At 38.6% G+C, this 16,491-nt stretch overlaps 1 protein-coding gene across 1 annotated transcript in view; it reads right to left on the reverse strand.

Annotated features, from left to right (window-relative positions):
• LOC100658060 (olfactory receptor 2G3-like) overlaps positions 1-13,960 on the reverse strand; it is a 36,133-nt gene extending 22,173 nt beyond the window's left edge. Inside the window, exon 1 of the mRNA XM_023540329.2 lies at positions 13,708-13,960. Coding sequence (XP_023396097.1) covers positions 13,708-13,759 — 52 coding nt within the window. The 5' untranslated portion in view covers positions 13,760-13,960. The remainder of the gene's footprint in view (positions 1-13,707) is intronic.
• Positions 13,961-16,491: the final 2,531 nt, after the last annotated feature.

A 16,491-nucleotide genomic window follows, 5' to 3' on the forward strand; every position in this document is an offset into this window, starting at 1 on the left:
TGGCTTCTCAGTACACGTAGAATAAAATCCACTCTCCTTAGCCTACCTTACAGGCTGTACATCATCTACTCTCTGCCCTAATTTGTATTATTCTCCCTTTGCTCACTCTGCTCCAGCTACCTAGCCCACCACATGGGCCACGTGGGTATTCTGTTTCTCAAACATGCTCTTACTCACCTTGGGTCTCATGCATTTGTTGTTCCCTTTTCCTAGAACACTCTACCCCTAGATTTGCATGTGGCTGGCTCCTCATCATACAAGTCTCAGCTAAGAGAGGCCTTTATAGGCCACCCAGTCTTAAGTACCCTCTTTCCAGTCACTCTACTACATTATTCTGTTTTCATTTATTTTTGTTCCATAGGGCAAGGAGTATTCCTTATTTAATACCATATCCTTAGTGCCTAGAACAGTGCCTGGCACACAGCTTGTTGGTGTTGCTGTTAGGTGCCATCCAGTCAGTTCCAACTCACAGCTACCATATTTGCAACAGAATGAAACACTGCCCGGTCCTGCACAATTCTCACAATCGTTATTACGCGAACCCATTGTTGCAGCCACTGTGCCTATCTATCTAGTCGAGGATCTTCCTCTGTTTTGCAGACCCTCTTACTGCACCAAGCACAACATCCTTCTCCAGGGACTGGTCCCTGCTGATAACATGTCCAAAATATGTAAGAAGGAGACTTGCCGTCCTTGCTTCTAAGGAATATTTGCCTGTACTTGTTCCAAGACAGATTTGTTTGTTCAATATTCTTTGCCAACACCATAATTCAAAGGCATCAATTCTTCTTTGGTCTTCCTTATTTATTGTCCAGCTTTCACATGCATATATACAAGGCAATTGAAAACACCACAGCTAGGGTCAGGCAGACCTTAGTCCTTAAAGTGACATCTTTGCTTTTTAACACTTTAACGAGGTCTTTTGCAGCAGATTTGCCCAATGCAATGCATCTTTTGATTTCTTGACTGCTGCTTCCATGGGTGTTGATTGTGAATCCAAGTAAAGTGAAATCCTAACCAACTTCTTTTCTCCATTTATCATGGTATTGCTTATTGGTCCAGTTGTGAGGACTTTTGTTTTCTTTGTGTTGAGGCTCCATACTGAAGGCTGTGGTCTTTGATCTTCATTAGTAAGTGCTTCAAGTCCTCTTCACTTTCAGCAAGCAAGGTTGTGTCATCTGCATAATGCAGGTTGTTAATGAGTCTTCCTCCAATCCTAATGCCCCATTCTTATTCATATAGCCCAGCTTCTTGTATTATTTGCTCAGCATACAGATTGATTAAGTATGGTTAAAGGATGCAACCCTGACGCACACTTTTCCTGACTTTAAACCATGCAGCATCCCTTGTTCTGTTAGAATGACTCTTTTTTTTTCCATATTTTATTGTGCTTTAAGTGAAAGTTTACAAATCAAGTCAGTCTCTTGTACAAAACCTTGTATACACCTTGCTATATACTCCTAGTTGCTCTCCCCCTAATGAGACAGCACATTCCTTCTCTCCATCCTGTGTTTCCTTGTCTATTCAGCCACCTTCTGTCCCCCTTAGCCTTCACATCTCCCCTCCAGACAAGAGCTGCACACATAGTCTCCTGTGTCTACTCGATCCAAGAAGCCTACTCCTTGCCAGTATCATTTTCTGTCTTATAGTCCAGTCCAATCCCTGTCTGAAGAGTTCGCTTTGGGAATGGTTTCTGTCTTGTCCTGACAGAAGGTCTAGGGACCATGTCCTCTGGGTTCCCTCTAGTCTCAGTCAGAGCATAATGTCTGGTCTTTTTACTAGAATTTGGGCTCTAGATCCCACTGCTCTCCCACTCCTTCAGGGATTCTCTGTTGCGCTCCCTGTCATGGCAGTTGTTGGTTCTAGCAGGGCACCATCTACTTCTTCTGGTCTCAGGCTGATGTAGCCTCTGATTTATGTGGCCCATTCTGACTCTTGGGCTCATACTTATCTTGTGTCTTTGGTGTTCTTCATTCTCCTTGTGGGTTGAGACCAATTGTTGCATCTTAGATTGTCGCTTGCTATTTGTTTAAGACCCCAGACGCCACTCTCCAAAATGAGAACAACTGTCTTGATCTATGTGCAGCTTCCTCAGGAGCACAATTAGGTGTTTTAGAACTCCCATTCTTTGCAATGTTATCCATAATTTGTTATGATTCCCACAGTCGAATGCCTTGCATAGTCAGTAAAACACAGCTATACATCTTTCTGGTATTCTCTGCTTTCAGTCAGGATCCACCTGGCATCAACAATGATATCCCTCATTACATGTCCTTTTCTGAATCCATCTTGAATTTCTGGCAGTTTCCTGTTAATGTACTGCTGCAACCACTTTTGAATGATCTTCAGCAAAATTTTGCTTGTGTGTGATGTTAATGATATTTTTTGATAACTTCCGCATTTTGTTGGGTCACCTTCTTTGCAATGGGCACAAATGTGGCTCTCTTCCAGTTGGTTGGCCAGGTAGCTCTCTTCCAAATTTCTTGGCATAGACGAGTGAGCACCTGTAGCATTGCATCCGTTTATTGAATAATGTCAAGTGGTATTCTCAATTCCTGGAGACTTATTTTTCGCCAATGCATTCAGTGTAGCTTGAACTTCTTTCTTTGGCACCATTGGTTCTTGCTACCTCCTGAAATGGTTGAATGTTGACCAATTATTTTTGGTACAGTGACTCTGTGTATTCCTTCTATCTTCTTTTGATGCTTTCTGCATCCTTCAATATTTTCCTTCTAGAGGCTTTTAGGACAGGCACCTGAGGCTTTAATTCTTCTTTATTTCTTTCAGCTTGAGAAATGCTGAGTGTGTTCTTCCCTTTTGGTTTTCTAATTCCAGGTCTTTACACATTTCATTATAGTACTTTTCTTCTTGAGCTGTCCTTTGAAATCTTCTGCTCAGCTTTTTTACTTCATTTCTTCCTTTTCTTTTAACTACTGTAATTTCAAGAACAAATTTCAGAGTCTCTTTTGACATCCATTTTGGTCTTTTCTTTCCTGTCTTTTTGGTGAGCTCTTGCTTTCTTCATGTATGATGTCCTCGATTTCATTTTACAACTGGACTGGTCTTTGGTCATTAGTGTTCAATGTGTCAAATCTGTTTTTGAGATGGACTCTAAATTGAGGTGGGATATATTTAAGGTTGTACTTTGGCTCTAGTGGACTTGTTCTAATTTTCTTCAACTTCAATTTCAACTTGAATATGAGCAATTGATAGTCTGTTCCACAGTTGGCCCCTGGCCTTGTTCTGATTGATGATATTGAGAATTCCCATTGTCCCTTTCCTTATTCCTTGGCCTCTTGGCCCTCGAGCCTCATGTCCACATATGTCCTCCTGGGACAAGTGTTTCAAAGCTCTGTAGCTCCACTGATAAGTGCCAGACGCACCCCACTCCATCAGTAAACTTTGCCCAGAAGGCTGATAGAGAAAGAAAGCCTCCCCCTGGAGCTGACACCCTGAATTTGGACTTCTAACCTACTTTACTGTGAGGAAATAAATTTTTCTTTGTTAAAGTCATCCACTTGTGATATTTCTGTTAGAGCAACACTGTATAGCTAAGACAATGCTCCAACTACTAAGGCCAAAGATGAAGAACTTGAAAACTTTTGCCAACCTCTGCAGTTGGAAATTGGCCAAAAATGCACTCAAGACACATTGATACTTAATGGATATTGGAATGCAAAAGTCAGAAACAAAGAGGGATTGGCCTTGGTGATAGAGTGATAGAAACGATGCCAGAGAAAACATGATAGAAGTTTGCAAGACCAACGACTTACTCGTTGCAAATACCTTTTTCCAAAAACATAAATCGTGACTGTAAAGTTGGACCTTACATAGGAATCAAATCGTTCCATGGGTCAGCAAGCCTACCTCCATTGATAAGTGGTTGGAGCACCCCACTCCACTAGGAGGCCTCCTGTGAACAAACACTCAGCTCTCTCACTCTGTGAGTTAGCTCTAGCACTGTCTGACTCAGGTCTTCTGGTTGTGGTGCTGCCAGTTCTCTGCTGCTGCTGGTCCTCTATCCATTCACAGTTTAAAAACCGCTTCCACATTTTAGGCGTCTGTTAGAGCAGCACTCCACTCTCTCGGTACCAAATTCTGTGTTAGTTATTTAGTGCTGCTATAATACAAATACCACAAGTGGATGACTTTAACAAAGAGAAATTTATTTCCTCACAGTAAAGTAGGCTAGAAGTCCAAATTCAGGGCCTCAGCTCCAGGGGAAGGCTTTCTCTCTCTGTTGGCCCTGGAGGAAGGTTTTTCTCATCAATCTTACCCTGGACTAGGAGTTTCTCTGTGCAGGAACCCCAGGTCCAAAGGATGCACTCTGCTCCCAGCACTGTGTTCTTGGTGGTATGAGTTTCCCCTCTCTCTTTGCTTGCTTCTTTCTTTTATATCCCCCCAAATCGGCTGAAGATATCATCCAATCTTGTAGATTGAGTCCTGCCTCATTAACATAACTGCTGCCTATCCCTCCTAATTAACATCATAGGGGCAGGATTTACAACACATAAGAAAAATCACATTGGATGACAAAACGGTGGACAATCATAATACTGGGTATCATGGCCTGACCAAATTGATACAAGGCACACATTCTTTTGAAGAAATGCCTGTATGTTCTAAATATATAAAGGATTATGGTCCTAAGGATGTTATATACAATGTTGGGAATCTTTGGTACTTCATGGCCAAGTTCTCACACCTACCCAAACTCAAACAAGTGAACACAGACACAAATACATAAATTTGAACATCAATATGCAGACTGAATAAGAATTAGGATACAAAACAAAACATAATAAGGAGTCCTGGACGTACAATGGTTAAGTGCTCGACTGCTTACTGAAAGATTGGTAATTTGAACCCACGTGGTGGCTCCTCAGGAGAAAGACTTGGTGATCTGCTTCCATAAGATTACAGCCAAGAAAACTCCATGGAGCAGTTCTATTCTGTCACATGTGGTCACTGTGAATTGGAATCAACTGTATGACACCTAATAGCAACAAAAATGTTTATAATACTATACAAAAGTTGTTGGTAGCTAAATTTAAGCTACTTTATGTGACTGTCATCTACATAAAAGCAGACACAGAGAAACACGTATACAAATAGTTACAGATACTTTTAGAAAAGATATAGTTACACTTAAACACACATATGCATACACAAATTCACAGATCTAACAAGATTTTAGAAAGAAGTTTAGCATTATTTTTTATCTGAATGAAGAAAATAGGCTTATTACCATTCACAAAGTACTTAATTGTATGTTAAAAAAAACTTCACATAACTTTCTGAAATAAGAAAAAAGATCATTTAGGCATGGGATAATTAGTCCCATGAACATCAATTCTCATTCCATTTCTGTCACAGATCATATTGTGAACCTAATGCACATTGCCCCTCCAGTGTAAGAAAATGCTTAATCAAAGAAAAAATTCCAAATCCCAATATTGAAGCAGAAAAAAAAGATGTAATGTTAAGACCCAAATGTAAAATCTCCATTTTTAAGTGTTACTACATATTTTATAAGTCCAAGAAAATACAGGATCCTGTGTAACAAACCATGTCTTACTGCTTTAAAAACAATACTGAAAAATTGTGATTTGTGGTCTGAAAAACTAAAGTTTGAATATATTTACTAATTATATTTCACCTCAATGAGTCTTCATTGCATTATATTTGATTGAATGGAAAGGGAGAGGTAAGATGGTTTGGGAGAGTTGGTTCTAGATTGGGTAGCCACTAGGCTACTAGCTATTTGACCTTAAAAAAATCACAACTTATCTGGAAATTAACTTCCTCATATGCAAAATTAGAAGTTAAAATTATCTTTTTCGAGCTGCATTCAAGATTATATATATATATTTTATCAATAAAGTGTGAACAGCTGGAATCCAAGAAAATAAAATGTATTGTTTTCTGACACTTCTCCTAAAGAATCCTCTTTACTCAATGCAAGTGGTAGTGCCAACGCCAGTTTAAAGAGCTAAATAAAATGCTACACTCAAATTATTTTACCAGCCGTGTGGAAGGCTGACATTCTTGTCTGGACTGTTTGGGAAGTTGCCTGCAGTCAGTGAGACAAGGTAGCTTTGGCCCCGGTGAAGACACATGCATAGTTCATGTAGGGGAGAGGTAGAGCACAGACACTGAACGGTCAGAATGGACAAGACCTTCAACAATGAAGGATATGCTTATACTGGACTGGACTGGCTGGGCAACAGCCTCCTTATGTGGCACAATCACAGTTGGGAGGTTAAGACTTATTGGGTAGAATAGAGAGAAGTGAAGTTTCCCATGGCTTCTCAACCTGGCAGTGCAGATCCCAAAATTTCCTGTCTGTTTTCCCCTTCCTGCATTGTCTCTCATGCTGTTGTTGCTGTTAGGTGCCATCGAGTCAGTTCTGACTCACAGTGACCCACAACAGAACGAACCACTGCCCAGTCCTACGCCATCCTGACAATCATTGCCATGCTTGAGCCCCTTGTTACAGAGACTGTGTCAATCCACCTCATTGAGGGTCTTCCTCTTTTTTGCTGACCCTCTATTTTATCAAGCATGATGTCCTTCCACAGGGACTGGTCCCTCCTGATAACAGGTCCAAAGTGAGACGAAGTCTCACCACCCTCGCTTCTAAGGGTCACTCTGGCTGTGCTTTTTCCAAGACAGATTTGTTCATTCTTTTGGCAGTCCATGATATTCAATATTCTTTGTCAACACCATAATTCAAATATATCAATTCTTTTTAAAACCCACTGCCATTGAGTAGACTCTGACTCAAAATGACCTCTTAGGGTTTCCAAGGCTGTAAATCTCTATGGAAGCAGACTGTCACATCTTTCTCCCAAGGAACCACTGATAGATTCAAACCACCAACCTTCTGAACGCTTAACCACTGGGTCTCCAGGACTCCTTTTAGGGATCAACTCATCACACACCATTAAACAGCTAGGAATTTAAACAAATCACAAGGTCTTTGCAGGTAGGATCAATATAATTTTCTACTACTTCTTGTACTAGAATGCTTGGCACAATAGTGGGTGCATAATAGATCCCTTGTGAACATATTGATTTAATAATAATTAATACAAAAAGTGGAAAATAAAGCTCAAGCTTCATTGTCATCCACAATTTCATAATACTAAATTGCTACTTATTATGAATATTTATAAGTGATACTACATTTAATGTCCCTAACTCTGCCTTTGAAGAATGTTTCTCAAACTAGAGCTTTGAGAACATAATTAGGACATTGGCCAAAGTTTTGATATATATGTATATATAATTTGATATATATATATATAAATAGAAAATAAATTCCCCCAAAATATTAATTAATCATTCACTTGTTATTCCATCAGTTTTTTTCTTTTTCATTCAGCATACACTTATTTCACACATTTACTGAATATCTACATCATGACACACAGTATGCTAGGACAAAGGAGATAAAGATAGGAAAGCCTTATGGAAAAGTAAATGCAACCTCAGACCAACAATATGCTCTGGGATGAACTTGGTGGGCACTTGGGTTGGTCATTGAAGTTCACATTTCCTGCAGGAGATGGTGACCTTTGTGTTTTGAAAGATAAGTAAGGAAGTAAAATAATGGGAAGAAAGTATTACAAGGAAAGAATATCAAGCATGTTCTAAGGCAGGAGATGATGGAAAGAATTTTGAGTTCAATAGTTCTACTAGTTTGGGTATAGGGCCTCTACAGCAACTGGTTACTGGCAAATATGGAAGCACAGGTAAGGGACAGGTCAACAAACACCCTCCCTAATATTTAGCTAGCAGCTTCTATTTTACCCTGTCTAACAAGAAATAATGGACTTTTTCTTTTTTTGTGTGAAAGAGAATGCTATTATTAGGGTACCGTTTTATGTAGATTCTTTTGCAAGTTGAGAGATGTCTTAGAAAAGAGAAGAAAAAACATTTCAATAATCTAAAAAAAGGTTATGAAAATTTAATTAAGGAAATGAGAGTGTAAATTAAGAAAAGAAAATGAGTTTTGGAAATATTAGACAAATAGAATTCTTGGGATTTCAAATTTGATTGGAAGTGAGAAATAAGTAAGACAAAACAACCTAGATTTAATCTCAGGTGTCTGGTTTGCTTTTTTGGGTGAAGAGCAAGCATGTTGAAAGAGTGGCTAAAGTGTTTAGTTTTAGTCACATGAGTTGGTAATTAGCATACTTTTCTCCCAAATTAGAAGGAAGTTTCTTAAGAATCATAATTTCAAAACTAAGGGAACAAATCCCATGAAAATAACGATCTCAAATTCATCATCTCCTCTGAGACAGGAGCGCTGGTCCCAGAAGGGTTCATTAATCTTTTGCAAACAGGCTTCATGCTGTGGAAAAAAAAAAAAATTTTTTTAAAGGGCCATTAAAAAGTTTGATGTACTCATGTCCTGTTGGGCCTCTGAGGCAACAGTTTCTTGGGGATTTCTTTGTCATCCCTTCCAGCATGACTTCTAAGTCCTGGGTGGAGGATGACAACCCCAGTGAGAGATCCGTATAATAAGTCAGTATGTGTAAAATCTCATTGCCTGGCTCGAAGATGGGAATAGATTCATCCCCTGGGTCTTGAATCATCCGTCTGACTCAATTTTGTTTCAGTGCAGTAAATCCATAAGTGGATAAAACCACATAATTGGCCACAAATTCAAAACCTGATGAACTAAATCAGTAAACTGTCCAGTTCAAACTGCATTTTTTTTTTAAACTCGGATTATTTGACTGAATTGATCATGCCACTCCATTATTTTGCCATTGGAGATGTAATTACACCAAGCAATCAAAGCACTCTTTCCCCTAGTCACGCTCAGGCTAAGCAAAGAGAAGAATTATGATACTTCATGTTAACAAATGTTTCTCCGAGTTATCCAGTCTTGGATCTTCTAGCCATTGTACCTGTTTTTTTCATCATAATGGTCTGAGAAATAGTATATTCCAAATAGAGAAACTAAAATTTGATTATCATTTCTGCTTGACAGCTTTTCAAATAAAAGTTCATAGATGTAATAAAAGCAATGCTTTTTTCTGGATTGTTTTAAATTTAATTTTATCATTCAGCAGAATTGTATAATTTTTAGTGAAGAGTCCTATGAAATTTGTTCATGTATAGATTCATGTGACAACCACCAATCAGCACATTGAATAGTTTCATCCTCCAAAACTTTCTAATGCTATCTCTTTATTGATATACTCTTCCCCAAATCTACTACCCAGTAGCCATTAATCTGTTTCCATCACTAACATTGTGTCTTTTTTGAGAATGGTACATACACGAAATCATAAAGTGACTTGATTGATTTTAAGATTGACTTCTTTTCTAATTGACATAATGCCTCTGAGACTCATTCAACTTGTGTGTATCAATGGTTCATTCTTTATTTTTGCTGAGTAGAATTTCATTGCAAGTGTGACTTCAGTTTGCTTATTTATTCACTGATAGAATGATATTTGGGATCTCCCAGAGTTGAGCCATTGAGAATAGAGCTGTTGTAAAATTTGAATACGGGTTTCCATGGGAACATAAGATTTCATTTCTCTAGGGTAGTATTAAAAATAATAAAAATTCAGCAGTACATGCCATGTTCTAATTATTAATGGATATTTGCAGCTGTTTCTTCTCATTTTAAGTTGTTCCACATCAGCAAATGAAGGTCCCGGAGCTTGACTCCATGCACATCATTAAGGTTGACTCTACTTTGAAGAAGCAGCTCTTCCCCAGTTGTATTTTGAGTGCCTTCTAACCTGAGGGGCTTGTCTTCTGGCACTATATCAGACAATGTTCCACTGTTATTCATAGAGTTTTCACTGGCTAATGCTTTTCAGAAGGAGACTGCCAGATCCTTCTGTCTAGTCTCTCTTAGTCTGGAAGCTCAGCTGAAAACTTTCCACCATGGGTCACCCTGCTAGTATTTGAATACTGGTGGCATAGCTTCCAGCATCACTGAAACATATAAGCCCCCATAGTACGACAAACTGACAGAGACATGGGGCCATTAATAATAATAACATTGAATGTACAAAGTATGAATCTTTAAAAATCGGAAATTGTCAAAAATGAAGTAGAACGAATAAAAATCAATATTCTAGGCATTAATGAGCTGAAATGGACTGGTATTGGCCATTTTTTAAACTGTACTTTAGATGAAGATTTACAGAGCAAAATAGTTTCTCATTAAATGACTAATACACATATATATTTTTTACATTGGTTGCCACCCATGACACATCAACATTCTTCCCTTGTGGAACTTAGGTTCCTCTTCACCAGCTTTCTTGCCCCCTCCTGCCCTCTTGCCCTTTTCCCTGGGCTTGTGTGCCCCTTCAGTCTTTTTTTTCTTTTAATGGGACTGTCTAATCTTTGGCTGAAGGGTGAACCTCAGCAGTGACTTTAGTACTGAGTTAAAAAGAGGGTTTGGGGGCCACACTCTTGGGGTTTCTCCAGTCTCTGTCAGACTAGTAAATCTGGTGTTTTTTGCATGTGTTTGAATTTTCTGCATTTTTCTCCAGCTCTGTCTGGAACCCTCTATGTTATCCCTGGTAACCAGACACCAACTAGTTGTGCTGGACTCAGTCTGGTGGAGGTTGTGGGAATTGTGGTCTATTACTGCTTTTGACTCATCTTTCCCTTATGCCTTTGGTTTTCTTTGTTCTCCCTTGCTACAGATGGAATGGGACTAGTGGAGTATCTCAGATGGTGCTCACAAGCTTTTAAGACCCCAGACACTATTCACCAAAGTAGGATGTAGAACATTTTCTATATAAACTATATTATGCCAATTAAGCTAGCTGCCCTCCAAGACCATGGACCCCACAGCCCAGTAATTTGGTCCTTCGGGGAGTTTGCATGGGTCAAAAGGTAGGCAGTTAACATTGTGCTAGAAGTCTTAGCTATGGCAATAACGCAAGAAAAAGGAAAAGAAGTAAAAGGCTTCCAAATTAGTAAGGAAGAATTAAAATTGTCTCTATTTGCACATGATATAATACTATACATAAACAAAACAAAAAAAACCCATTGCCATTGAGTCGATTCCGACTCATAGTGACCCTATAGGACAGAGTAGAATTGCCCCATAGAGTTTCCAAGGAGCACCTGGCAGATAAAATCCACAAGAAAGCTACTGAAACTAATAGAAAGATTCAGCAGAGGAGCAGGATACAAGATTAACATACAAAAATTAGTTGGATTCCCATGCACCAATTAAGAAAACTGCAACAAGGAAATCAGGAAAATAATACCATTTATAATAACCCCTAAAAAAAGAAAATATTTAGGAATAAATCTAAGCAGGTATGTAAAAGTCCTATACAAAGAAAGCTACAAAACACTACCACAAGAAACCAAAAGAGACCTACATAAATGGAAAGACGTACCATACCAATTCAACCCAAAGAAATCTACAAATACAATGCAATCCTGATCCAAATACCAACAGCATTCTTTAATGAGATGGAAAAACTAATCATTAACTTTATATGGAAAGGAAATAGGCCCAGATAAGTAAAGCATTATTGAAGAAGAACAAAGTAGGAGGCCTCACACTACCTGACCTCCGAACCTCCTACGCAGCTACTGTTGTCAAAACAGCCTGGTTCTGGTACAACAACAATAGACACATTGACCAATGGAACAGAATTGAAAACTCAGGTGTAAATTCATCCACCTATGGTCATCTGATCTTTGAGAAAAACCAAATCCATTAAGGGGAGAAAGGACAGCCTTTTTAACAAATGGTGCTGGCAAAACTGGATGTCCATCTGCAAAAAAAAAAAAGAAACAGAACCCATATCTCACACCATACACAAAAACTAATTCAAAATGGATCGAAGACCTAAATATAAAACCAAAGCTATAAAGATCATGGAATTAAAAATAGGATCAATGCTAGGGGCTCTAGTCCATGGCATAAATAGGATACAAACCGTAACTAACAATATACAAATGCCAGAAGGTAAGCTAGATAACTGGGATCTTCTAAAAATTAAACAAGCTCATCAAAAGACTTAACTAAAAGAGTAACAAGAGAACTTACAGACTGAGAAAAAAATTTTGGCTATGACATATCTGACAAAGATATAATCTCTCAAATCTATAGGAAAATCTAACACCTTCACAAAAAAGACAAATAATCCAATTAAAAAAATGGGCAAAGGATATGAACAAACACTTCACCAAAGAAACATCCAGACAGGTAACAGAAACATGAGGAAATGTTCGCGATTGCTAACCATTAGAGAAATACAAATGAAAACTACAATAAGATACCACTGCACATTGACATTACCATCATGAATCAAAAAACGAGAAAATAACATATGTTGGAGAGGTAGCAGGGAGATTGGAAATGTTATGCACTGCTGGTGGGAATGCAAAATGGTACAACCACTTTGGAAAACAATATGGCACTTCCTTAAAACGATAGAAATAGAAATACCATATGATCCAGCAATCCTACTCCTAGGAATGTATTCTAGAGAAATAAGAGCTGTCACACAAATAGACACATGCACATCCATGTTAACTGCAGTGTTATTCACAATAGCAAAAAGATGGAAACAACCTAAGCTCCCATCAATGGATGAGTGGATAAACAAACGGTGGTACATACACACAATGGAATACTATACAATGATAAAGAACAATGATGAATCCTTGAAACATCTCACGACATGGATGAATCTGGTGGTCATTATGCTGAGTGAAATAAGTCAATCACAAAAAGACAAATACTGCATGAGACCACTATTATAAAAACTCGTGAAAAGGTTTACACATAGAAAGAAACAATCTTTGATGGTTCGAGAGGGGGGAGGGATGGGGAGGGAAAAACACTAACTAGACAATAGATAAGTAGTAACTTTGATGAAGGTTAAGACAGTTCACAATACTGGGGAAGTCAGCACAGCTTGACCAAGGCAAAGTCACAGAAGCTTCATAGACACATCCAAATTCCCTGAGTGACTGAGTTACTGGGTTGAGACCTGGGGACCACAGTCTCAAGGGACATCTACCTCAATTGGTATAGCATAGTTTATAAAGAAAATGTCCCACATTCTACTTTGGGGAGTAGTGTCTGAGGTCTTAAAAGCTTGCGAGCGGCCATCTAAGATACGTCTATTGCTCCCACCCTGTGTGGAGCAAGGGAGAATGAAGAAAACCAAAGACACAAAGATGAGTCCAAAGCACTAATGGACCACAGCTACCACAGCCTCTACCAGACTGAGTGCAGCACAATTAGATGATGCCCACTACCACCACCAACTGCTCTGACAGGGCTCACAATAGAGGGTGCCAGACAGAGCTGGAGAAAAATGTAGAACAAAATTCTAACTCATACAAAAAAGATCAGACTTACTGGTCTGACAGAAACTGTAAAAAAACCCTGAGAGTATGTGCCCCGGACACCCTTTTAACTCAGTAGTGAAGTCACAGCTGAGGTTCATCCTTCAGCCAAAGTTTATACAAGTCTGTAAAACAAACTAACACACATAGTTCAATCTTGTATATGAGATTAAATAGGCACACCAGCCCAGGGGCAATGTCTTAGTCATCTAGTGCTGCTACAACAGAAATACCACAAGTAGATGGCTTTAACAAAGAGACGTTTATTCTCTCACAGCCCATTAGGCTAGAAGTACCAACTCAGGGTGCTGGCTCCAGGAGAAGGCTTTCTCTCTCTCTTACCTCTGGAGGAAGGCCCTTGTGTTGCATCAGTCTTCCCTTGGTCTGGGAGCATCTCGGTGCAGGAACCTCAGGTCCAAAGGATGCGCTTTGCTCCCAGCACTGCTTTCTTGGTAGTATGAGGTCTCCACGCCTCTCTGTTCACTTCTGTCTTTTATATCTCAAAAGAGATTGGCTTAAGACAGTATCTAATCTTGTAGATCTCATCAGTGTAACTGCCACTGACCCATCTTATTACATCACAGTGATAGAATTTACAACACATAAGAAAATCTCATCAAACGACAAAATGGGGGACAATCACGTAATACTGGGAATCATTGTCTAACCAAGTTGACACATATTTTTGAGGGACACAATTCAAACCATGACAGTCAAGGAAACAAGAAGGCAACAGAGGACAGGAAAGCTGGAGGAACGGAAATGGAGAACCCAAGGTTGAGAAAGGAAGAGTGTTGACATGTCGTGGGGTTGACGGTCAGTGTCAGAAAACAATGTGTATATTGTTTAATGAGAAACTAATTTGTTCTGTAAACTTTCACCTAAAGTACAGTAAAAAAATCATAATCAAGAAAAGAAAAAAATTTAAAAATCCTAGTCCAACAGAGAGGTGAAAAGTCCTTTAAAACAAAAGCCTTATTATAGAAATGATGTCCATGGTCTAGGATATTAATAAACAATGACCTTCCTGAGGCATGAGTGGTAGCGAACGCACCAGATACACTATCTACAGACTGAACAAGGAGAAGGAAATGTCATGAATACAATTAGGTGCTCTCTGGGTTTTTCAGGTTTCTTTCTCCCCCCTTGCTTCAGTCTCTCCAGAGCACTCTGCTGCCCTGCACCTGATGTACTGGGTGTGTAGGGGTGTACTCTTGAAACCTTTTCTCCATGCTCAGATACTTTTCTGTACATACATATGTAAAATATGTATGTATATTTATTCTCTTATATTATGAAATGTGCAATATAAATATTTATATTTATGAATTTACAAATATTTATATTTATAAATATAAATAATTCATATAAATATACCTTATACATTAACACAGTTATATATTAATCTAATCAGTTTTTCTACAAAATGGGGTGATGTATTAGAGATTTCTGTGTACCTTGATATACTGGGTGGAATATCCCCCTCCTCCCAAATTCATGTCCTCCCAGAATCTTAGTATGACACCTTAGTTAGATATAGAAACTTTGCTGATGGAATTATATAAGGGGAACTCAGACTGCACTAGAAAATGAAAATTTGTTGCAGTTGAGTTGATTCCAACTCATAGTGACCTTATAGGACAGAGTAGAGCTGCCCTATAGAGTTTTCAAGGAGCGCCTGGTGGATTCGATCTGCCAACCTTTTGGTTAGCCGCTGAGCTTTTAACCACTGTGCCACTAAGTCTCCACTGCTGGGTTAGAGTGGGTCCCAAATCCAATGACTAGTGTTCTTACAAGAAGAGGAGAAGGCACATGGAGAAACATGCAGAAGAGAAGACCATGTGACAACAGAGGCAAAGTTTGGAATGATGGAGCTAGAGTCAAGGAATGCCAAGGATCACAGGCACCACCCAAGGTCAGGAGAGATATGTAGAATAGATTGTCCTACAGAGCCCAGAAAATGAACCAACCCTGCGAAATCCTAGATTTCAGACTCCTGGCAACCTAAATTGTGAGAGAATACATTTCATTTGGTTTAAGCTGCACGATTTGTGGTAATTTGTTATGGCAGCCCTAGAAAATGAATATATTTGCTTTATCACTGAACTTGTAGAAATTTCTTCACTTGGGCTGGCCAAGAATTTGCTCACCTTTTACAGTGGCTGGACTCCCCTTGTTCCTGCACAAATTATAATCAGTACAAAAGTCCTACTGAATTTCTGTTAAAGAATTGTGATCCTACTATAAAATGAGCTACCAGTAAAACTTGATACCATTATTTATTGTGTGTTGCTTTTATTTAATTCAAGACCCAATTATTTTCTCCTTTTAATTTTTTGTTGATACCATGGGTTTTCACTAATGAAGGCATACTGATTAAAGGACCAATTCATAATTTTTGTTATCAGTTATGGATTTTGATATCCATTATCTTGGATCACATATGTTTCAGGAGCCTCTGGACAACATAAATCCTGCCGATGTGAATCAATGATAAAATCATTTTTTAAAAGATTTTTTATCTTGAAAATTGGTAAAATATGAAGGCCTATGATAATGACTGCCCATTTTTTTTCTAGTCTCCTTGTTTTTAGCCTTTTTATTTTTCATGAAACTTTTCAAAACATGGTACAGTACATTCTTCCTCACTGAAAAAGCAGTATTTATACCCCAAATAAATAAATAAAGCCAAGGATTTTCTTTCTTTTTTTTAAATCTCAGGAAAATTACCACTACAGTGCCTTTTTCCTTACTACAAAAGCAGCACTTAGGGGCAAAATAAATAAAACTAAAGAAATTTGAACCTCAGGAAAATTACCACTACCATGTACTCTCCATTATAGCAAAAACAGCGTTAACAGCTAAGAAGCAGAAACAGCTGCTCTGGAATACTGCAGAACTGCTCCTAGCAGTGCATACCACCTGCTACACATGGAAGAAATGATTGGGCCCTAAGATCAAAAGCAGGGTAAGAATAAATTATAGGAGTTCCAATCTCTTGAAAAGTACCATTTCAATGCACTATTCCTTATATGAAAGGCATTATTTACTGTTCAGAAGCTAGAAAAGAAGGGAGCCAGTAACACCTGGAAACAATGAATGACGTAAAGGAGAAAATGGCCAGTA

Source organism: Loxodonta africana, chromosome 2 (genome assembly GCF_030014295.1).
Source record: "Loxodonta africana isolate mLoxAfr1 chromosome 2, mLoxAfr1.hap2, whole genome shotgun sequence".
Lineage (NCBI taxonomy): Eukaryota > Metazoa > Chordata > Mammalia > Proboscidea > Elephantidae > Loxodonta > Loxodonta africana.